The sequence below is a fragment of the Homarus americanus genome, unplaced genomic scaffold (genome assembly GCF_018991925.1).
Source record: "Homarus americanus isolate GMGI-L3 unplaced genomic scaffold, GMGI_Hamer_2.0 scaffold32871, whole genome shotgun sequence".
In the NCBI taxonomy this organism is placed as follows: domain Eukaryota; kingdom Metazoa; phylum Arthropoda; class Malacostraca; order Decapoda; family Nephropidae; genus Homarus; species Homarus americanus.
This window is the reverse complement of record NW_024748870.1, coordinates 2,575,030-2,597,853: the sequence shown is the minus strand read 5'-3', so window position 1 is coordinate 2,597,853 and position 22,824 is coordinate 2,575,030. Positions and strand designations below refer to the sequence as shown.

General features: G+C 40.8%; 2 protein-coding genes across 4 annotated transcripts; one reads left to right on the top strand and one right to left on the bottom strand.

The window, feature by feature from the left end:
- The first annotated feature begins 2,990 nt into the window (after positions 1-2,990).
- On the top strand, positions 2,991-6,660 carry LOC121853172. Its single transcript, XM_042347139.1, has 5 exons — positions 2,991-3,120; positions 4,958-5,061; positions 5,656-5,776; positions 5,962-6,048; positions 6,240-6,660. The coding sequence occupies exons 2-5, from the start codon at positions 4,964-4,966 to the stop codon at positions 6,357-6,359; spliced, it is 426 nt and encodes a 141-aa protein (XP_042203073.1). The 5' UTR covers positions 2,991-3,120; positions 4,958-4,963; the 3' UTR covers positions 6,360-6,660.
- Positions 6,661-10,222: 3,562 nt separating this feature from the next.
- LOC121853177 lies at positions 10,223-14,332 on the bottom strand. 3 transcript variants are annotated; one of them, XM_042347144.1, is made up of 6 exons: positions 13,882-14,332; positions 13,344-13,840; positions 12,774-13,150; positions 12,429-12,525; positions 11,719-11,916; positions 10,223-11,382 (listed from the first exon to the last, which is right to left on the bottom strand). In XM_042347144.1, the coding sequence occupies exons 2-6, from the start codon at positions 13,356-13,358 to the stop codon at positions 10,558-10,560; spliced, it is 1,512 nt and encodes a 503-aa protein (XP_042203078.1). In that variant the 5' UTR covers positions 13,359-13,840; positions 13,882-14,332; the 3' UTR covers positions 10,223-10,557. The 3 variants fall into 3 exon arrangements, with proteins under 3 accessions (XP_042203078.1, XP_042203079.1, XP_042203077.1); XM_042347145.1 differs by having other exon boundaries at positions 13,344-13,819; XM_042347143.1 differs by lacking the exon at positions 13,882-14,332 and having other exon boundaries at positions 13,344-13,871.
- Between the last annotated feature and the right edge of the window lie 8,492 nt (positions 14,333-22,824).

Genomic DNA, 22,824 nt, shown 5'->3' with positions numbered 1-22,824 from the left:
AATCATTGGAACAAGAACAAGAGTTACATTCATATGGAATGATCTTTTTTCTGATAATCCTCTGGAAATTTTATGTCAACACATTGCTGTTCAGTACCCTTTGTAATATGCATCACAATAAAGAAGCATAACACAAAGGAATATATTTATGTTATCCTAATTATACAAATTATATTCACTGGGCTGGGGCGACGATTCTTCAGGTGGAGCAGGCTGGGGTGACGATTCTTCAGGTGGGATATCCCGGGGTGACAATTCTTCAGGTGGACATTCTGGGGCGACGATTTTTCAGGTGATCCATATTAATAATAATAATAATAATAATATAATAATAATAGTAGTAGTAGTTTGATCCCATGGCCGCATGTCACCATAACTTAGCTCTCGATGCTACACATAGGAGGAACGAGAACGACAAGAGAAGGGCATAAGGGGAGAGAATTCAAAACGTTGATCAAGGCAGCTTCACTCCTCTAGTGTTCACAACAGAAGCAGCAGCCCAGAAGTTATGTTACAGCCTGGATGAGATGTCGACTGTCTTTCTCCTTCGGTCGGCTTTGCTCTGCCTCAGGGGAACGAGAGCTTCTGCCCCAATGCCGACAACTGCTGCAAATATTGACTATGAGGCTACAGTCACCGAATGCCGCATAGATCTGCTGCTCAAATAATTCAACACAGATAGGATAGCTACTTATGCATTAGGATATTTAATATCAAGGTAATAAAATGGCGGCGAAGGTGTGGCTATTGGGGGAGGCTGGAGGCCAAATATCAAAAGAAAAAATAGTAGTAGGAGTAGTAGTAGTAGTAGTAATAATAATAGTAATAATAGTAATAATAATAATAATAATAATAATAATAATAATAATAATAATAATAATAATAATAATGAAAATAATAAAAATAAAAATTGTACATCGTCTCTCTTCTAGTCAGACTCAGGGTGCCGCGCTAAGTGTGTAGCCCAAGGATTTAGTAATTACTCTGATTATTTGTCTTAGTTGTCCAAGCAATATCTAACTATAGTCGCTTATGGAGTTAAGAAGCTGAAAGTTTGACACTAGTAAGGTGTTTGTAAAAAAAATTATATATTTTTTTTTTTTACTCATTTTGTTCATAGCGGCAGTGTAGCATTGTTCATAGTATATTTGCAAGAGGGCAGTGTGCTGTATCTTAAACGAACTGTATACCACTACTGTACTTGCTATGACTATTTTGACGTGATAATAAATTAAACCATAACAATCTCTTCCCCTATACGTTAAAAATATTTCCAAATTTCAAAGTTGTGTGGATAAAGGAAACTCCCGCTAACCCAGGACCCAAGAATCCTAGCAGTTACTAGTAAAGCACCTCCTCCTTCTCACACGCTTCATGGAATGCAGACGACTAAGCGATTTCCGAAAGATCCTGTGTTTATGGTTATCTAGTCCAGTCAGTATCCAGTAATGACTCAAGTGTAACGTAACCCATCCTACACCACACCGTAAGATCCAAAGTGGTGGTGTTGTCTCACATAAGAATATAAGAATAGGGAAACCCCATTATTTGACAGTTGATGGAGAGAATTATAATAAATAAATAATTCCCGATGTATTATGTCTTTATGATAGATAAATATTTGAAACCTGTATTGATTAATTTATACTTTAATCAATTATCACAGTCGAAATTAGCATGGTAATGTATTCAAGTATCTTCTACCACACAACAGTTGGGAACAGTATTGGTGAGTAACAGACATCATGCTGCGCTCGCCCGCCTGGGGAGGTGGTGCAGGTGAGGACAGCGGCCGCTCCATCAAGGCCACGAAGCACTAACGCCTTAGGAGTCAGGACCCTGTGTTTCTCTTCATGCCTTCGAAACTTCACTCATGACAAAGGAAATGTAGACCTCATGAATATTAGACACCCAGTTTATTTCACCTGATGAGTTCACCCTAAAGTTAACATGACTTAATCAAACCTAACCAAACTTAACCTAATTTAACATAACATTAACCTAACTTAACCTAATTTAACTTCGCATAACGGAATTTAATCTAAACTAACCCAATTTAATCATCCACGAGAAGTATATAAAATCACCCCCTTGTTCTTCTATAGTATATAAACTGAATGAATGGTGACAAAGGGGGTGGTAGTGTCGCCCGCTGACGTTTACCGCAAGAACCGCAAAGAAAATGTTCAGACAATTCAGACTAAAGTATTTTTCGACGGATACTGTATTGCAAAGAAACCTATTAAATGTTTTGATAAATTCATCTTCTTAACACCTATGAGGACTGTCTAGTTATTATTTTTATTATAGTAGTGTTGGATGGAACTAATTGTGCATGTCTAAAATATTTTATACAATCAATTTTGTCCATTATTACTTTTTGTTGTCAAAGTTATTTTTAGTAGTAATAGTAGTGGTAGCGGCAGTAGTAGTAGTAGTATTCATAGCAGTATTTGTAGGATTCGTACTGTACCAGGACACCAGTTAAGCCAATTGCCAGCGAAATTACCAAATCTTGTTTATACTACCCCCACGGAACTACCTGACGCATCCTAGAATTCAATAATAATAATATACTGCTAGGGCCGTAACTTCACCTTCTCAAAGTACATAAAGTTACGATGAAGAATAAAAATAAAAGGAAAGCAATGACTCGGATTTTGCGCTTTTCTTTTTTTTTCAGAAATTGACCTGACAGGATGACCGGAAGTGTGACTGCCCACTAAGGACACTTCCACCAATCACCGACGAGAACCTTCAGTACGTCACCACCGAGTCATCCCTCCATTCTGAGAACACGAGTTCAGTATTTAGCGGAAGGCAGTACAACTTATGGACACGAAATTGAATATACGGACATAAGATAATTGCTTGGATATGATAATAATACTCAGTTAATCATAGTTTCATTATAGTTATTCCTGATGAAATGACATTAGGTCGATATTGAAATGTATACACGGACGCTAATATTACTTCTCGCCAAAATTAGGTTGGAGGTGAAGTGAGTCAGGAGAGGAGATATAAAGCGGCCGGGAGGAGCTGGCAGTAACAGTCACTTGCTTCAGTCAAGGAGAAGAGGATAATATTCTGCTTACATCGGTTACTCCACTTAAACTCGTAAGTTGTCTTGTAGTACAGTATTGTATGTGGTAAAACTAAATTCTCTTCATGTAATTGAATTCTTAAACCTTTGTCCATGTAGTTAACAACTTTAAATGATCAGCAGTTACATTTACGAACGTTTAGTGATAATTTGGGATTACCTGAAGAATCTCCACCCCAGCTTATTTGACTTAAAGATTAATCGCCCTAATGCTAATCTAACGTAATTGTTCATTCACACTTTAATATCCAATGATATTTACGTGTACTGAGTGTGAATAACAATACTTAATAAACCAAGACTTTTATTATAGAAGCTTTTTCTCCGTGGTCATAGTTCCTCCTTCAACGTGAACAAGACACTTCCAGCCTTCCCCATTTCCTAGGCTGTTGACCCCCTGGCCCCTGTTATATGCGTCGCTCTCTTCGTGATTTCATTTCAACAGTTTATTACAAATCGTCAGCAAAAATTAGCTCTTAAATGTACAGACAGTAGATTTAATCAGTGATCATGAGAGGTTCAGGGTTATGTAATACTATGTTGTTTGTGTGGCCGCCCTACTGCTACCCCACTGTCCTTCACCTTGGCCGTGAACCACCCCTACCGCACCACCACCACCCCTACCACACCACCACCACCCCTACCACACCACCACCCCTACCGCACCACACCACCACCACACCACACCACCACCCCCACCACCACCACCACCCACTACCCCTCACCACCAATGCAGCACCACCACCACCCCTACCACCACCACCACCACCTACCACACCACCACCACCCCTACCACACCACCACCACATAAGAAAATAAGGAGTCTGCAATAGGCCGGTTGGCCTGTGCATGGCAGCTCCTGTCGAGAGTTACTACCACTCTCTATCATCCATGAATCTATCTAGCCTCCTTTTAAAACTTTCCAGCGTTCCCGCACTTACTACAAAGTTGCTAAGCTTGTTCCACTCGTCCACCACCCTATTTGTACACCAGTTCCTTCCTATCTCCCTCCTAAACCTAACTTATCCAACTTAAATCTGTTGCTACGAGTCCTACCACCACCCCTACCACACCACCACCACCACCTCCCCTACCACACCACCACCACCTCCCCTTCCACCCTAACTCACCAAGTCTTAAGGCTTCAGTGAGGCTACCTGCTACCACCACCCTGCCAACTCCCGCTCTCCATCCACCATTACCGTTTCATCACCACACCAAGTCTTGTTTACGTATTTATATAACTGAACCCTCGAGATTTTAGTCTGCCACACAGCGAGGTGACTAGTTGACACATCTGATACTTCAACAGATAAAAAACAAACCTGTAACACGATTATTCCAACACTCTAATGGTAGACCCTGCTGCCGTATGGCATCTCACAAATTGTGACCAAGTCTCAGGTCGCTGAACTGACTTTCTGCCTCATATACACACAATTGCAGGGTCTCAATTGTGTCTCTTATTTTGACAACACAACGTACATATATTGTTTCTCACTTTTGATATTTTGTTTTATTTCTTTATGGTTCTTTATTGTGAGTATTATTACTATTACAGTGTTATTATTATCATTATTATTATTTTGTTTTTATTTAAATTTTTATTTATTATGAATTATTATTACATTTTCGCCCCCCAGGCCCCGATGTGGATCAGTGACCTGTGCCCGGGTGGGTTAATCCCCGTAAAAAAAATCCTTCACCCTTACTTTTAATGGAAGGACAACACCTAATGTACTCAATAAATCACAAATAGGTCTCACAGCTTCACACCACGCCGCATTTATTATTATTTTTATACTGAGAAGTGTAATGCAATTCTTTAAATGATTCTTCTTCATCTTACAGGTGACAATGCGTGTGTCTTGGTTCCTCGTGGCTGCACTCCTGGTAGTGGCGGTAGCCCAGGTGTTCGCTGTCCCGCTTGACAACAACAACAACCCAGAAGAAACGTAAGTTCACAGGTTAACTTTTGATACTGTATTTGCATTATTTCCTTCTATATAGTGTTGTGATGCTCCAGTCAGTGTTGTGATGCTGCAGTCAGTGTTGTGATGCTCCAGTCAGTGTTGTGATGCTCCAGTCAGTGTTGTGATGCTGCAGTCAGTGTTATGATGCTCCAGTGTTGCTGTGGAATGTTGTAAGGTTATTGACTCGAAGATGTTTAGGTGATCACTCAATGTTTCCTTCCATAATGTAGTTGTTCTGATTATATTGATGAACAAACCTCAAGTGATAGTAACCTTTGTTCAGCCATGGTTCAGTCTTATATACGTGTTATTTTTTGTTCAATGATTCCACTTTAGTTAGTAGAATTTTAATAAGATATGGATTGGAAACTATTTTTACGCCTTTGCAGTTATAAAAAGTTCTTATAAGTAATTGTGTATAGACTAAATATAACCCACAATCGTCTTCTTAACCAAAGTAAATATTTATGTAAACTATTATTTCTAACTTATAATTACCTTATATTTATCAAACTTTGAAACTCGGTGATTTTGGAAGGTTTTTCGGTATTCATTATAAAGTCAATACTCTTTCAGGTATACGGGATCCAAGACCATTAATGCTCTTAAGAATTTATTCCGGCCCATGACTGACTACTTCGTCAAAAAATTCCCCACCAAGACGCCTACAGAAGTTGCCACTGATGTAAAGAAAACGGTAAATAATGGTGCTAGCCGTTGTGTTATTTGGGAATTTTCTGTTATATATATCATCTCGTGTTTTAAGTTACTCTAAGCCATAAAAGGATAGATTTATATTGAGTGTTGTTTGGTGAAGTGGTGAATTCTGGAGTAATAAATGACAAGGGGTGAATGTATTAATACAGTGTTATGGTGTTATAGGTGGCGGTTGCGAACAAGTGGGCGAAGGAAAATGTAATGATCCAAGCACTCGTTAGTTCCTTGAATCCCGTCAGGTCCTGGATTAAGGTATGTCAATATATTTTTTTTAAAGTACTTGTCTTATGCTTCAGTTTCCTTGTATTTATAAGAGTTCAGTTTGTTCCACCCTGTATATTCACATGTAAGAGTCCACTTGAACATTTATTCTATTTTAGATAATTAAAAATAGTAGTGTAATTTAAATGATAATAACAGAAAGTTCTTTTTTGTTGTTACAGGAGAAAGCCGACGTTATGAAGAACAAAACCTTCCAGGAGATGTATAATGATGTTAAGACCAAAGTCGGAAACATTGATAATAAAATTAGCACCTGGATCAACGAGCGGAACTCACAGTAGACCAAATGTTCTTCCCTTCATCTTTCCCTGCCACCAATGTCATCCTCCTCCCTTCTCATCGCCATTGACTCATGTCCCCTCACTGACCCAGCTCTTGCCTTCCCTTCATAATATTATATAAAATAAACTATATGTAAGGGTTTTAATTATCATATTCGGGTATATTACAAATACTGAAAACCTGAGATGATCATTTTTAATTCACAGTTGTTTATAGGTAGAAAAAATCCCACCAAACTTATCAACTTTTTCTGCCTGTTAAATGTGTAAACAAAATGTGAAATATATATTTGTACTTTTATTGGTATGTTTATTGTTCTAAACATCTACAGCATTAATGGCTTCGAATTATTTACTTGTGTTTTAGTGTCTTGCGTATAATACACTGCAACATTGACAGGCATAGGCAGGTACCAAACAGGGAGGTACTACCGCCTGGGAAGATATTGGAAGCATAATGTGTTGTCTAATGGTAGACCCTGCTGCCATATGTTGATGATCTGACTTTCTGCCTCATTTACACACAATTGCAGGGTCTGAATTGTTTCTCTTACTTTGACAACACAACATACATATATTGTTTCACAATTAGTTGATTTAGTTTTTTCTTCATTTCTATATTTGTGGTTCGATTTCCCCCCCCCCCCACCCCGATATGGGTCGGCGACCTCTGCCAAGGCCACCTAACTTGCCTATACCCGTCTGGGCTAATGTCTTAAATCTTACGGATTATTTATATATTTATTATTTACATGTTCTTCAAGTGCATGGAAGTGAAGGAACTACCCTGTAACCACTATCATCCGCTTAACTACTGATAGCCCAATAACCTCGTCAAAAGCATAACATTCCAGGGCTACTTGACGCAACCTGTCACACATACGGACCCAAAACAAAATTAAACCACTTCAGGTTAACTCTATAGTCTTATAAATATTTTGTTTGCCTCAAAATGGCTTGCACACTGGAAAGGGTCAGTGGGTGATGGAAATCAGCTTAACTTATGCCGATTTTTCTTGCATCCGATATTTTACCTCGATAACGTTTTTGGACTCCAAGAATTTTCAAATTTTCTTTACGGTAAATTTGTATTCAATTTATTAATAAACTTGCGGAGCTCTTGCACAAATTTATTGAATGGTGAGCCCAATTTAATGCTCACCCTAAGACAAGTACCACAAACAGGATGTAAGTTTATTGGGGAACAAGGAAATTATTTCATCCTTAGTACTAAATCAAACCACTTCAAGATGACGGTGAATTAAATTGGTATTATTTTCTCTCTAGGATAAGAGAGTCTGTTAACCTCCATACTGGTGTTATGTAGACCACCTCGTCCGGTATGGGGTTTCATTAGCTTAGTCAACTTTACACAGTATCTACGTTTGCTTCCTGAAATGAAAGAGTTTATCCACCCAGAATACTTATGCGTCAAAGAAAACGGATCAACTGTATCCATTACCTAACTGACCTACTTTGAGGGAATAACATTATCTAAGATGAAATTTCTCAAGCAAATTCACATTTCTTTAACAAGTACAAGAATAATATAGGAATAAAAATAGTAAGAAACCATAAGCCGAATTAACTTAGGATAGTCTTGGATAGCTACCCTAACCTTCCATTACCTAGATATTTACCCAAAGCCTGACCTGAACAAATGCTTTTCTTTTATGAACGGTATTAAAGGCGCTATTTGTATTAGAGGCTTATTATTTCGTGCTTGTATTAAAAGGAAGCATTATTATAATACTTATTAAAATAAACATTACTTTATAAAACAAACACGAAATGATTTTGAGTCAAAACGAATTTAATAAGATCAAAATATGAACATTTATATATAATTCATTGATGCTAAATATAACACTCGGAAACGTATTCTTTAGTTCAATAACAGCTAAGACTTTCAAGCGAGGAAGTACTGAGTGAAGAAACAGTTACCCAGAGTTGACTCATTAGAAAACGGAAAGTGAATTAAACGATGCACTACTGTTATTAGGCAACGAGTATTGTTGGATGTTTGTACAACTGTTCACTGGTAGTTAAACCATTCAAATGTCGACAAATTTTAGGATTTTAGAGACACACGGGGGCAGCTTGAGAAGGGTAGCATTCAGTACTCTTAAATCAGTGTGGTTGAGCGGACGGTGGATTCAGCATGTGCATAGACAGAATCAAGGTATTGTACATTGTTCATCATGTGTACAGACAATGTAGGTGTACAGTTTAGCATGTATGTAGGCAATATAGATAATGCCTGCTGTCCATACCAGATACTTCCTTATGTTAGAAACACGAGTCATTTAGTGGATTTACTCAGCTGGTTTTGTTTTTATCTTTCATTTCGTTTGGATGATTGTTGAAGAATGAACTGGCGCTTTCGATTGCATAATAAAAGAGTCGAATCCCAGGAACCGAGTCCATGGAGAATAAACATGGATATCCGTAAGAATATGTCTTTAGATTAAATAGACGTAACCAAAAGATTGAGGAGAAATAACTTAATAACATTATTTCAGTCACCCCTTGGTTTTCTCTCATAGATGCATATTATTTGTGAAATGGCAACTGCAGTCTTTAGGTCTCCAAAAACTATTCCCTGTTAAATGCCACAAATCATTCATTATTAAAGTACTTCACATCGACACTTAACCGTTTATTTCATCAGTAGTCTAAATCACAGAACATTACACAAACATTATAAGGCTTACATATAATTAGAGGACCAACCCAACAGTTTCATAACAGACCGTACGAGTATATCAACAATGTAACTAGACAATACGAATATACAAACAATGGTAAAGACTAAGGTATTTAGATCAGGGATAAAGAACAAAGACATTGGATGCTTATTTCTACTACGGTACTTTTTTTAATCATTTGGCTTAAGGTATTTATCATACTTCTGGTAGTCAGGGGATCCATAACCTAATGTGTTTTGTAAAGATATCCCCTAAAAAAATGCAAACACAACGCCTGACGGATTTCCATAGATATCACACGAATGTTTCTTTTTACAACAGCAATATTATCCTTATTTGTTTATGAATGTAAGGAAGTTTGTATACATTTTTTTTATAAGACACCCTGTAGTCATGTCGTACGGTAATTCTAAAACTCGACTCAAAGTATATAATTATTGTACAATGACTAAACCTTCTTATTACAGTAAATGCATTATCTAATCAGCTGTTTGTAACTCTAGATAAAGGTACATTTCTTTTGATAATTCTGATAGATTATAGATAAAGAAAACTCGGTTAAAGGTTTGAAATAGTGATTAGTGAGTGTCTCTATGTAACAATAATGTGTGAAGTTATTAAACATAACCTAACCTAACCCAATTCAACCAATAGTATTAAGGGTGAAATTGGCGAGGAAAGTCCGCTATATCGAGAGTCCGTTAGATGTGAAACCCTCCATCTAACGGATTAAATGGAGAGAGAAGTTCTTTATATGGAGGTTACACTATTATTTTGTTGATAATGACGAGGTTAAGTTTGGGTGGGGTAGGTTAGGTTAGGTAAGGGGTAAATTAAGTTAGGTTAGGGGTGGATTAGGTTAAGCTAGGTTAGGGGTGGATTAGGTTAAGCTTGGTTAGGGGTGGGTTAGGTTAAGCTTGGTTAGGGGTGGGTTAGGTTAAGCTTGGTTAGGGGTGGTTTTAGGGTTAGTCTAGGTTAGGGGTGGTTTAGGTTAGTCTAGGTTAGGGGTGGTTTAGGTTAGGGGGGGTGGTTTAGGTTAGGGGTGGGTTAGGTTAAGCTAGGTTAGGGGTGGATTACGTTAGGTTAAGTTAGGTTAGGGGTCCAGGTCTAATCGTATCCGTCACCAACACTGGCAGGCGAGAAAAAGTCGAGCCATTCTTCTGATTATTTATCATAAACTTACAACACATAAGCCAAAGTTCAGGCGCCTTATGATAACATTCTACTTCACCTATTTTGGGGGATATATATATTTGATTATATTTTGTATCACATTCACACAAATCATTATAACATGAGTAACAGAAGGTGAAGCAAGAGGGTCAGCGACATAAGACAACGATATCATCAGTCACTTACTTCCTCTTGCTGTTATATTTTCTGGTTGGACTTGGTGAGTTTATTTAGCCAGTAGAGACAGTTCATATAGTACTGATGTAAGGCTGTGTGTACCGTGTAAGGTGTGGGGGTCAAGTAGACGTTACCGGGAATCACATAACACTACAACCTGATTTTCCCTTTCGTCTTCGTTGGGGCCTCTGCCTCTGATGGTCCCTGGGTGTGGGTTCAGCTTGTCTGTTGCGTCTCTGGTGACGGCCATTGCCATCTCCGATACGTCTGTCCCTGGCGTCAACAGTAGTCTGGTTCGTGTTTGAGTTTACTGGTGACGGATTTGCGACGCGCTTGTTGTCTCGGCTCGGTGGTGCTTCGACAGGAGGCTTTTTAGGCATCGTGAAGCTGTGGCTGGCGGTCACCTGTGTGAACGGCTCGCTGATGGGATCTTCTGGTTCATATATGTTGTTAGTTTCTCTGACACGTGTGTTTGGTTTAGGGCGGCTAGGGGAGGGCTGCACGAGGTGCTGTGAGACTGCCGGTGTTTCTTTCTCAGCTCTGTCCGGGACCAACAACACCCCGTCACTGGGTTCATGCAGGGAGAAAGAACGCGTGACCTTCATTTTAGCTTTGGGTGAAAACTCCTTACGTCGGTTCTCCTGCAGAGAATAGAAACGCCTCTTTTGCTCTGTATCTCTTTCCTCATCATTGGTGTCTTCTACATCCCGTTTCTCTCGTTCTTTCTCACCGTAGATGGAGAGAGTGAGAGCTTCGTCGGCCTCCAGCACCAGCAGGGCCCGGTGGTACCCCTGGGGGCCCCGGTGATTGGCTGACAAGTGGAAAGTATCCGTCAACGTCAGAGGATCGTCGTCAGCAATCTTCTCTTCATGTTTGTCCTTCACCTCCTGCACCACAGTCTCGAGTCCATTGATGGCTTCCTCCTCAAGTTCCTGTGACCCCTGCAACACCTCCCCGCGGTTCACCTAAATAAAGACACAGGGTAAAGTTATCGAAACACTCACTCTTATATATTGGAGGAAGTTTTTCGTTTTCATGCGCCATGGAAATAAAAAAAAATATATCCTCCACACAGCCTAACATTACTGGAAAAGAAACCTAGTAAATAACTTATGTGCACAATGTATACATAACGATACAGGCCTAGTGAAATATGTGCGTTTTTCATTTGTTTCTTAGCGTACACACACACTTCCCGTTTTTGTACCTCATATATCACTCTACTTATGACTGTTTATCACTCTTCTTCCCGCCTTAAGTTATGTCCACAAAGACCTGTAGTGTTAGGGTGCAGTACTGACCAGAGCGAGGACCTCCTTATTGTAGCGATTGAGGGCGCGGTGCTGGTGTTGGACGTGGGTGAGAGTGGTGAGTACCTGCGTGTGGGCGTGGCGCAACAGCCGACAAACCCACCTATAGACCTCCACCTGGCTCTCGTACTCCGCTACACGCCCACACGCCCACCCACACGCCTCGCCAGCCGCTGCTACAAGCTCCTCCTGCCAAGATGCATCACCACACGTTATTGATTCTGTACAATCTGCTGGGGAGGAGGAGGGAGGGGTCACCGAACTCGTGCTTTAGAGGTGGTCAGTATAGTCACTCCCTCTGTGCTATGGTGTAAGATTCTGGAAGGTGATCAAGGAGCCTCAAAGACCCACCCTGACCACACCATCTCTAGCCTCACCATACAGTACAGTGTGTCTCAAGAAAAAATGTAAACTCATAGCCTTCCATATTTTAGTCCTGACTTGTGGGAGATCTGATCAGTATTCACGAGGACTTGTTTATAAAATATTACAAAATCCTGGAAAAATATCGTGAAATATATAAGAAAGGAATATTGATTATATAGTTGAAATAGAGATTGTTATATAATGAAAAAGAGGAGACAATTTGTAAACATTAATATACGTTTATAATTCATATATATACAGAAAGACAGACAGACAAATGGTGCTGGGAACAACAGAACTATATCGATGGTTATCCCGACATGTGTTAGCAGTACCTGAAGTAGACACATCTTGTCTTGTAGTGGCCGGTGGTGGTGGTGAGCACACGAGGGGGCCGCCACGGTGCTGCATGTATCACACCACAGCACCAACCTGAAGGTGAGACAGCAGAAGATGTCAGGAGGGTCACACACACACACACACACAAGAACACTCTGCTCCTCACACACCCAGTATAATGAGGACAGAGGCTTATATACTTAGTCAGGTTGAATTTAGGTTAGGTTAGGTTAGGTTTGTGAAAGTGTTTGGTGTTCGGGTATATAGGAGGAGGGCTGGTTGACTCCCTGTTGTGCTCATGTGATGTAGAGAGAGAGTCAGTCCCTTGTGGTTCAACTCACCTGGGGACGGATGGTGCTCGCAAAAGTCCCCTCAGGTAGAAGTTAGTCTGGAGTGTATGAGGGTCGTGAATGAGTGTAGAGGAACGACATAAAGGACACTTGACCCATGACGACCCCCCTTGCTCCTCAGGCTCCAACACGCCGTTTAGGGACGACCTGGAACCCATGAAACGACCCAGAGGTGACGTGGGTGTGGGGGGTGACCCGGGGGACGTTGGCGGGGCTTGGGTGAGGGCCGCTTGGTACAGGAGGTCCACGCAGCTCACACACACGCTATGGTGACACGAGAGGAACTTCGGCAGCCGTTCCTGAGCATCCCAAGCGTCCAGGCAGATGGGGCAGTGAGTGGGCGGCGCCTCTCCTTCCGGGGCGCCCGTCTGGGGGAGATACATACAATTATTGTGTTGGGGAAGATGCTGTCTGACTAGGAGGAGAAGGGGGGGGGAGAGGTGAGGAGGAGGAGGGGCACTTTCAACACCATCATTAACAGCTACTTACAACATCATTACTAACAACTCTCTCTCTCTCTCTCTCTCTCTCTCTCTCTCTCTCTCTCTCTCTCTCTCTTACCTTGCACGCCCTCATTGCGGCTGTTGTGATCACGTCAATGTGGCGATGTGGATCTCATTGTAGCTCTGGGTTTGACATCAATGTGATTTCGACGTCACAGTGGTTTTGACGTCACTGATTTTGACGTCAATGTGGTTTTGACGTCACTGATATTTACGCCACTGTGGTTTTGACGTCGTTGATTTTGACGTCAATGTGATTTCGACGTCACGGTGGTTTTGACGCCACTGTAGTTTTGAGGTCACTGTATTTGTGGTGTTGACGTGGGCCAGATATGACTTCAAAGGGTCAAAGGTGTTTTGCTATAACAGAGTCGAGGTGTTTGCTGCCTCCTGTTCACTGTTCGCTACCTCCTGTTCACTGTCCGCTGCCTCCTGTTCACTGTTCGCTACCTCCTGTTCACTGTCCGCTGCCTCCTGTTCACTGTTCGCTACCTCCTGTTCACTGTCCGCTGCCTCCTGTTCACTGTTCGCTACCTCCTGTTCACTGTCCGCTACCTCCTGTTCACTGTCCGCTACCTCCTGTTCACCGTCCCCACCTCCTGTTCACTGTTCGCTACCTCCTGTTCACTGTCCGCTGCCTCCTGTTCACTGTTCGCTACCTCCTGTTCACTGTCCGCTGCCTCCTGTTCACTGTTCGCTACCTCCTGTTCACTGTTCGCTACCTCCTGTTCACTGTCCGCTGCCTCCTGTTCACTGTTCGCTACCTCCTGTTCACTGTTCGCTGCCGTCACACTGTGTTGATGGTGACGAGTAGTTGAGGCTGACACAGTGTAACCAGCTGAAAAACGTCACCATCCCAACAATGACTTGATTTTTGCTCTTGTCACGATTGGTAAAGATTAGTAACACGTCTCCGCTATTATACACCTGTCTAACACACACACACACACACTTTGTAACGCAGTAAGTAACACCAACACATCACCACGCACGTAAATTGTACACTTTTCTGTCTGCTACTGCACAACTGAATGTTTTATCTGATATCACTCGGTTACATTGTCAAAGAGGTGATAACGATAAGATTACGACACTCCTCTGTTCATAAGATGGTTCCCTCAGGTGTAAGTAATAAAGGTGTACTTCATTACTACCTATACTATTTGGGGGGGAGGGAAAGGTGTGTTATTATCGTATTAATTAAGTCTTTGCAACAGATGACCTATATTGAGGTAGAGGGTCTTTCCTATGGTGTGAGGGGAGAAGGGTTGAGTGCATGAAATGGACAGTTAGTCACTGGGGTAGAAGTGGGAGGCTCTCTCTCTCTCTCTCTCTGATTGGTTAACACAGTGTAGAGTGAGATGATCAACTTTAAAACTCTGTAGGTGTCAGGATTATTATTACTTTATAACACAACAGTAATGGATGCGGTGATTTAGTGGGTATAGTGCTTGACTCCTACCCTAAGAGTCGCTGGTTCGCGCTTGGGTGGGTGGGGAGGGAGAGGGCGGGTGTTGGGGTTGGGTTAGCTCCAGTCCATCCCAGCTGTGAATAGGTACCTAACTCAGCAGATGTGACTGTCAAGTGTAGTGTGGCGCTGACTCTTGAATGTGTGGTAGACGGCGAAGCTACAACACTAACTTCATCATGAACAGGTCCAACACACAGGCTTTCATGACAGGTTAGGTTAGGTTATCTTAGTCTTGATTAGATGACACACTCCTGACACCTTGACACTGTTTTGACGGAGCTGTTGTAAGTGACACTATTATCTTTCTTATAACATCAACAAAGTATATTTAATTTCCTGTAGGTGATGTCACGTGTGTGTGTGTCGGATGTGTGCCGGATGAAGTAGAGTTAGTAGACGAATGACAAACTCCTTCCTCTTTAGGCTACTAGTTCATTGGGCGACGGAATAGCTATTATTATTATATATTGTAAGAAAAAATATCACAGTGCAATTGTCTTTGGAAACTATTTAATGTCTGATTTTATTAAACGTGTAAACTCATCTTATCTAAAACACACACACACACACACACACTCAACACAATGCTTAAATAACTCATCATTGTCTGCAAAACTCACCCGTCTGAGTTGTTTTTCAAGTGTCTCGTAATATTTTTAGTTAATGACATAAATTATATTATCTTATAAAGAAAATAAAACAAAAATGAAACGCTTGAGCAATATCGTTAATGATAAGTGTCACAGAAAATGAGATTGTATTTACATTTAATTTATGGCCGTTGTTCTGTTGTCTATTACTGAGATTTAATGAAAGGTTTAGCTGCAACCTATCATGGTGTAACCTTGGTGGTGACGTCACTGAAGTAGGTTTGTTAAGACGTCATGTTGTAAGCTTGGTGTTAGTAACGTCACGGTGTAACCTTGGTGATGACGTGACTAGTACGAGGGGTGCGTCACTAGTATGAGGCTTGAGGTGTAACGTCATAAGTATGAGGGTGGAGGTGTGACGTCACTCGTATGAGGATGGAGAGTGACGCAACAAGAGGCAGCCTGCCATCGTGAAGGTCACCAAGTACATGACGGAATATCCACAACTAAAGATCCTGATTTGACGCCTTTCATTATATTTTCTACAGTTTCTTTCTAATCTAGTTAATGTATTTAGCACTGAAGAGTTAATTACAGAAGCAGTGAACAGGAGAAAGTAAGAAGAGGAATAATAAGAGTAGATAAATGATAGCAAAATGAAATACTCTCTAGGCTTTTCTTCGTTCTTGCTATCTTTTTTTAATATAACTTTTAATACCGACAAAGCAATTATATGAAAGAGCTATACTTATATTATTGTTTATCTATATCGTTTCATTTGTTGGTGTTTTATTTTTTCGTATATAATGGTAAGAACAGCCGCACCTTTGTCTCTATAATGGTTTTCCTAGTATGTAATAATATAACTTACATTCACCGCTTAACGAAATATCTACACAATAGATTAACACAAATATTTTCAGTGTTATTAGTTTTCTATTTATAATTTACTAACTAACAACTTTTATGTTTATTTTACTTTTGCCGAATCACTACTTTTAAGAGTAAAATATTCCACTAATTTACTCTATAATACAAAAAATACTTATTTCACACTACTACGATAGATATAATATAAAAATCTTAAATATGGAATAAATTTAGGAAATAAGAAGTAAATGTTAAGATAGATTAGGAGTTAAAGGTACCTATTTAACACGCTGCGTAATGAATGTTGAGTTACTGAACATAATCTCACAAATATATCCCTTGTATGTTAGTCTTAATTATGATGTTTTTTTTTTAAGGGCAGCTAATCATCAACGTGTATTTTGAAACAATTATAAAGATATATAGGGTAAGATTGGCGTTAATGCAATAACAAATATGACTAGGCTTCAACAACAACTACGTCGAGCGTTTTGGCACTGCGCTATCTCCCTCCCTCCCTCCCTCCCTTCCTTCCTTCCTTCCTTCCTTCCTTCCCTCCCTCCTTCCTTCCTTCCTTCCTTCCTTCCCTCCTCCTAGCTGCTAAAAGTATGATTTTAATAATACTGAACTTGGGTTAACTAGTGTGAAGGTGAAGGATGAGGGACCTAGTGTGTGTGTGATGAACTTAAGTGAGAGAGGGTGATAGAAAAACAGAGACAGTTAGGAAAGATAGAGACGGGAGAAAGGCGAGAGAGAGGAGGAAGGAAGAAGCAAGAAGAAAGACGAGATAGTGAATTAGGTTAGTCTGGACATCTCCGGGAAGAAAAATTGTTGACGTGAATTAAATTTCCTTTTATTTACACTTGAAAATACTTCTCAGTAATACATAGTTAAGTTTCAGAATAACGCATCTTTATAGAGTATTAAAGTAATTATATATTCTCTGAAATTACAAAGGATATTATTACTTCAAAAGATGAAAAATATCAATAATGACTACGATGATTTAATTGATAGTTCAAGATAGTTACGAGGCTAGTGGAAAGAGGATGAATATCTAGACCAATCGGCGTTTAAGCTTTTAGATATTGTAATTGGTTAAGTAAGATGTTAGTTATGCTATTGTGGCCATTACAATAACCAACATCTAGACCCTGTGATGTCTGTTACTAGCAGTTCAAGGCAACACAAATCATAAGAATCGGTGACTATTATTCTACAAAGCGATCAACGTGCCCTTGGAATACCTGTACGCCCAATGCTGTCCGGAAGTGGAGTGGGAGTGAAGGAGAAGGGAGGGTTTGGTTAGGTTAGGTTAGGTACCTTCCAGATTACATAACCTATATTAACCTAACTTAAGATAACCTAACCCAACCTAACATAACCCTATCGACTCTCACCCACGCATACTCACTCACTCACACGACACAAAAACACACATATTTCAACCCACCACCAGTTACATGTTACAACGCTTGACTGACGTACACACACACACACACACACACACACACACACACACCCACACACACACACACAGACACACACACATCCATCTGTTCAGCTTCCTCTCGCTCGCTCACCACAGATCACAGCGCCAGTCACCACAACAATACAGACCTTACCACGACTGTATCCTGCTGTAATATCCGTTATACTTCTCTCTCTCTTGTACTGCTGTAACATATCCTCACTTATACATCTATACATGGTTACTTATATATTTTTTCTCATAATTGAAACACCAACAAGACTGTATGTAGATATATCATTACATATCATCTACTTACCTTCCCCTCGAGACGTTACCACTCGAAGCGTGTGCCTCGAGGATATGAACTCCGAAAACGGGATACGTGTTATTAGTTCATTTGTTTGGTTTGGTTTATGGGCTAAAAAAAAAAGCTAGATAGACAGACAGATATTAACACCTTACAGAGGCACAAAAATGAAGCGAGTGGAAATGAATAACTTGGAGGTGGAGGTGGAGGAGGAGGTGGTGGAGGTGGAGTAGGAGGTGGAGGTGGAGTAGCAGGAGGGGGAGGTTGGGTAACAAACTGTCGCTGTGGTTCATAGTGGCGCTGTGTGGTTCATAGTGGCGCTGTGTGGTTCATAGTGGCGATGTGTGGTTCATATAGTGGCGCTGTGTGGTTCATAGTGGCGCTGTGTGGTTCATAAATGGCGATGTGTGTTCATAGTGGCGCTGTGTGGTTCATGGTGGCGCGGTGTGGTTCATAGTGGCGCGGTGTGGTTCATAGTGACTGTGTGGTTCATATGGTGGCGCTGTGTGTTCATATAGGTGGCGCTGTGTGGTTCATAGTGGCGCTGTGTGGTTCATATAGTGGTGCGGTGTGGTTCATAGTGGCGCTGTGTGGTTCATATAGTGGCGCTGTGTGGTTCATAGTGGCGATGTGTGGTTCATTCATATAGTGGCGCTGTGTGGTTCATAGTGGCGATGTGTGGTTCATATAAGTGGCGCTGTGTGGTTCATAGTGGCCGTGTGGTTCATAGTGGCGATAGTGTGGCGATAGTGGTGTGTGGTTCATAGTGGCGCGGTGTGGTTCATAGTGGCAATGTGTGGTTCATATAGTGGCGCTGTGTGGTTCATAGTGGAGCGGCGTGGTTCATAGTGGCGCTGTGTGGTTCATAGTGGCGATGTGTGGTTCATAGTGGCGCGGTGTGGTTCATAGTGGCGTTTCCGTTGATAAACTGAAGGATTTACCACAACGGCTTACACCAGCTCACACGGCGGATCATATGAAGAATAGACACCCTACAATTTATAGGTCACTTAATTATTAAATATTATACTTTATAGCCATATTTAGGAGGTTTGGTTAGGTTAGGTTAGGTAGGTTAGGGTTTGGTTAGGTTAGGTTTGAGTTTGGTTAAGTTAGGTTAGGTTTGGTTAGGGTAGGTTAGCGTTAGGTTAGGGTAGGGTTTGGTTAGGTTAGAGTTTGGTTTGGATAGGTTAGGTTAGGTTAGCGTTAGGTTAGGTTAGGTTAGCGTTAGGATTACGTTAGGTTAGGTTAGTTTTACGTTAGGGTTAGGTTAGGTTTGAGTTAGGTTAGGTTAGGTTCGCTTCAGGGTAGGTTAGGTTAGCGTTAGGATTACGTTAGGTTAGGTTAGTTTTACGTTAGGGTTAGGTTAGGTTTGAGTTAGGTTAGGTTAGGTTCGCTTCAGGGTAGGTTAGGGTAGCGTTAGGATTACGTTAGGTTAGGTTAGTTTTACGTTAGGGTTAGGTTAGGTTTGAGTTAGGTTCGCTTCAGGGTAGGTTAGGGTAGCGTTAGGATTACGTTAGGATTACGTTAGGTTAGGTTAGTTTTACGTTAGGGTTAGGTTAGGTTAGCGTTTTTAACCATCCGGTGATATAAACTAGTGGTCCCTCACTCACTCCTTCCCCCAGAATGTAAAGCAGTTTTGGTTTTTCCATCTTTGAGTTGTTTCCATCCCGGGATCTTTGGGTAACTAATAAGAACTTCATATTAATATTTGACTTGAGATGATGTGAGTGTTAAAGAGTGTCGAGTGTATTGAGAGAGACAGAGAGAGAGAGAGAGAGATTAGAGAGAGAGAGAAAGAGAGAGAGTATTAGAGAGACGAAGTAGTCAAGAAGTGGATTATTTATTAAGAGGGAAATCTTTTTTTGTTTACAGGATTATAATGAAGGAATGTATAATGTATAGCTGTAGTAGTTGTTGTTGTTGTTGTTGTTGTTGTTGTAGTTGTTGTTGTTGTTGTTGTTGTTGTTGTTGTTGTTGTTGTAGTTGTTGTTGTTGTTGTTGTTGTTGTTGTTGTTGTAGTAGTTGTTGTTGTTGTTGTTGTAGTTGTTGTTGTTTTTGTTGTTGTTGTTGTTGTTGTTGTTGTAGTTGTTGTAGTAGTTGTTGTTGTTGTTGTTGTTGTTGTTGTTGTTGTTGTTGTAGTAGTTGTTGTTGTTGTTGTTGTTGTTGTTATTGGTGGTGGTGGTGGTGGTGGTGGTGATATTGATGTTGCTATTCTTCCCTCCTCTCTCCCTTCCACTCTCCCTCCCTCCCTTTTCTGCCATTCTCTCTCCCTTCCCCCTATATCCCTTCCTTTCCTCCCATTTTCTCTACCCTCCTCATCCCTCTCTCTCCCTTCCTTCTCCCTCCCTCCCACTCTCCCTCTCTCCCTCTCTGGACCACTAAGAGCTAGAGAGGCGGTCCTACGCTCTGAGTCCAGCCCAGCAAATTCCTATAGGATCTCCGTCACCTCACTCAACATCACCTACAAAATTCTGCAGTCTAATCACCTGCAGTTTAGACACCCTCACCTTATTTCACCTGATGATTAGACACCCTAAGACTATCTGGGGTTTGGTTGGGTTTGGTTGGGTTTGGTTTGGTTTGGTTAGGTTAGGTTGAGGTTAGGTTAGGTTTGGTTTGCTTTGGTTTGATTTGGTTTGGTTAGGTTAGGTTAGGTTTGGTTTGGTTAGGGTGTTTATTGATCAAATGAAAGATGTTGGGGTGTCTTATCATCAGGTGATACACTCAGTTTAATTTTTCTTGTTTACTTAGGAAGGACAATTACCCGTTACCACCACCATCAAAAGAACATAAGAAAATAAGGAGTCTGCAATAGGCCGGTTGGCCTGTGCATGGCAGCTCCTGTCGAGAGTTACTACCACTCTCTATCATCCATGAATCTATCTAGCCTCCTTTTGAAACTTTCCAGAGTTCCAGCACTTACTACAAAGTTGCTAAGCTTGTTCCACTCGTCCACCACCCTATTTGTAAACCAGTTTCTTCCTATCTCCCTCCTAGACCTAAACTTATCCAACTTGAATCCGTTGCTCCGAGTCCTATCCTGCTCGGATATTATAAGAACTTTATCTATATCCCCTTTATTGATTCCTTTCACCCACTTAAATACTTCTATCATATCTCCCCGCACTCTTCGTCTTTCTAGTGAATGCAAGTTAAGTTTCTTTAACCTATCCTCATATGGAAGGTTTCTAAGTCCCGGAATCATTTTTGTCATTCTTCGCTTCACCGACTCTAGTGAATTTATATCCATTCTATAATAGGGGCACCAGAACTGAACCTCATAATCGAGGTGCGGCCTGACTAGCACAAGATATAGTTGCAATAAGACCTCTGCACTCTTGTTACTTACACTTCTAGATATAAAACCCAATACTCTGTTTGCCTTATTTCGAACATTAACGCACTGTTTTCTAGGCCGTAGGTCCGGGCTTACAAGTACCCCTAGGTCTCTTTCACAAGTCGACTTCTCTAGGTTGATATTGTTTAGGCTGTATACATTATAAGTATTTGTTCTTCCAATATTAAGTACGCTGCACTTGCTGGTGTTGAATTTCATTTGCCATTTTTCAGACCACCCCTACAGTTTATTTAGATCCTCCTGTAATGCATTTGCATCCTGCCCTGAATTAATTTGCCGCCCTATTTTGGTGTCATCCGCAAACTTGCTTATGTCACTGCTGATCCCAGTATCTAGATCGTTTATGTAGATTATGAACAAGAGTGGGCCTAGTACTGACCCCTGGGGAACCCCACTGGTTACACGGCCCCACTCAGATTTAACACCATCTACGCTGACCCTCTGCGTTCTATCGGTGAGCCATGATTTTATCCAATTTAAAACTTCCCCTCGATACCATGAGCCTTAATTTTTCTCAGAAGCCTCTGATGCGGTACTCTGTCAAATGCTTTGCTAAAGTCTAAGTAAATAACATGGTAATTTTCGTCATTATCTACTACCTCGAAGACTTTCCTAAAAAACGTTAGCAGATTTGTTAGACAAGATTTTCCCTTTGTAAACCCATGTTGAGAGTCGTAGATTAATTTGCTTTTCTCTAGATGCAATCGGATGCTATCTGCTATAATTGATTCAAGAAATTTCCCCACTACTGACGTCAAACTGATCGGCCGGTAATTTGACGCTGATGCTCTGTCTCCCTTTTTGAATATGGGTACAACTCCAGTGTCATCATCATCATCATCATCATTATTACTTACGTCATCATCATCATCACCGCTCATGGAACCTTTCACACCACTTTACACCTAGATAGTGTCAATATGGCCTCTTAACTACACAGAGACTCGACTGTATAATGAAGTATATCATCTGTATCGCTGTTCAGTAAAGGGAACAATGCACTGCGAATATTTCAAGGCGGTGCGGATACAGTATACTGCATAAGCCTTTGATAGAGTGGTTGACATTACACTCAGCTTAACTTTTCTTTATAATAAATAGATGATGCGGTAAAAAAAAATTGATAAGTTTGATAAATAAAATAAAGTATGGTAAATTAGAAGTAGATTTTACGATAGACAGACAGACAGACAGACAGATAGACAGGCAGACAGATTGATAGATAGATAGACATATAGACAGATAGACAGGCAGACAGACAGATAGACAGACAGACAGATAGACAGGCAGACAGACAGATAGATAGACAGGCAGACAGACAGACAGATAGACAGACAGACAGACAGATAGACAGACAGACAGACAGACAGACAGACAGACAGACAGCTAGACAAACAGACAGATCGATAGATAGACTTTATGCCGGATAGATAGATTTAATGAATGAGATATATAAAACACGTTAC

Excerpts from the sequence above, each read along its gene's own strand:
- LOC121853172 (XM_042347139.1), top strand. The coding sequence starts at position 4,964 with ATGCGTGTGTCTTGGTTCCTCGTGGCTGCACTCCTGGTAGTGGCGGTA. Across the intron at positions 5,062-5,655 it reads AACAACAACCCAGAAGAAAC|GTATACGGGATCCAAGACCA; the intron begins GTAAGTTCACAG and ends ATACTCTTTCAG. Across the intron at positions 6,049-6,239 it reads CCGTCAGGTCCTGGATTAAG|GAGAAAGCCGACGTTATGAA; the intron begins GTATGTCAATAT and ends TTGTTGTTACAG.
- LOC121853177 (XM_042347144.1), bottom strand. Across the intron at positions 12,526-12,773 it reads CGAGCACCATCCGTCCCCAG|GTTGGTGCTGTGGTGTGATA; the intron begins GTGAGTTGAACC and ends TCTCACCTTCAG. Across the intron at positions 11,917-12,428 it reads ACAAGATGTGTCTACTTCAG|GAGGAGCTTGTAGCAGCGGC; the intron begins GTACTGCTAACA and ends GCATCTTGGCAG.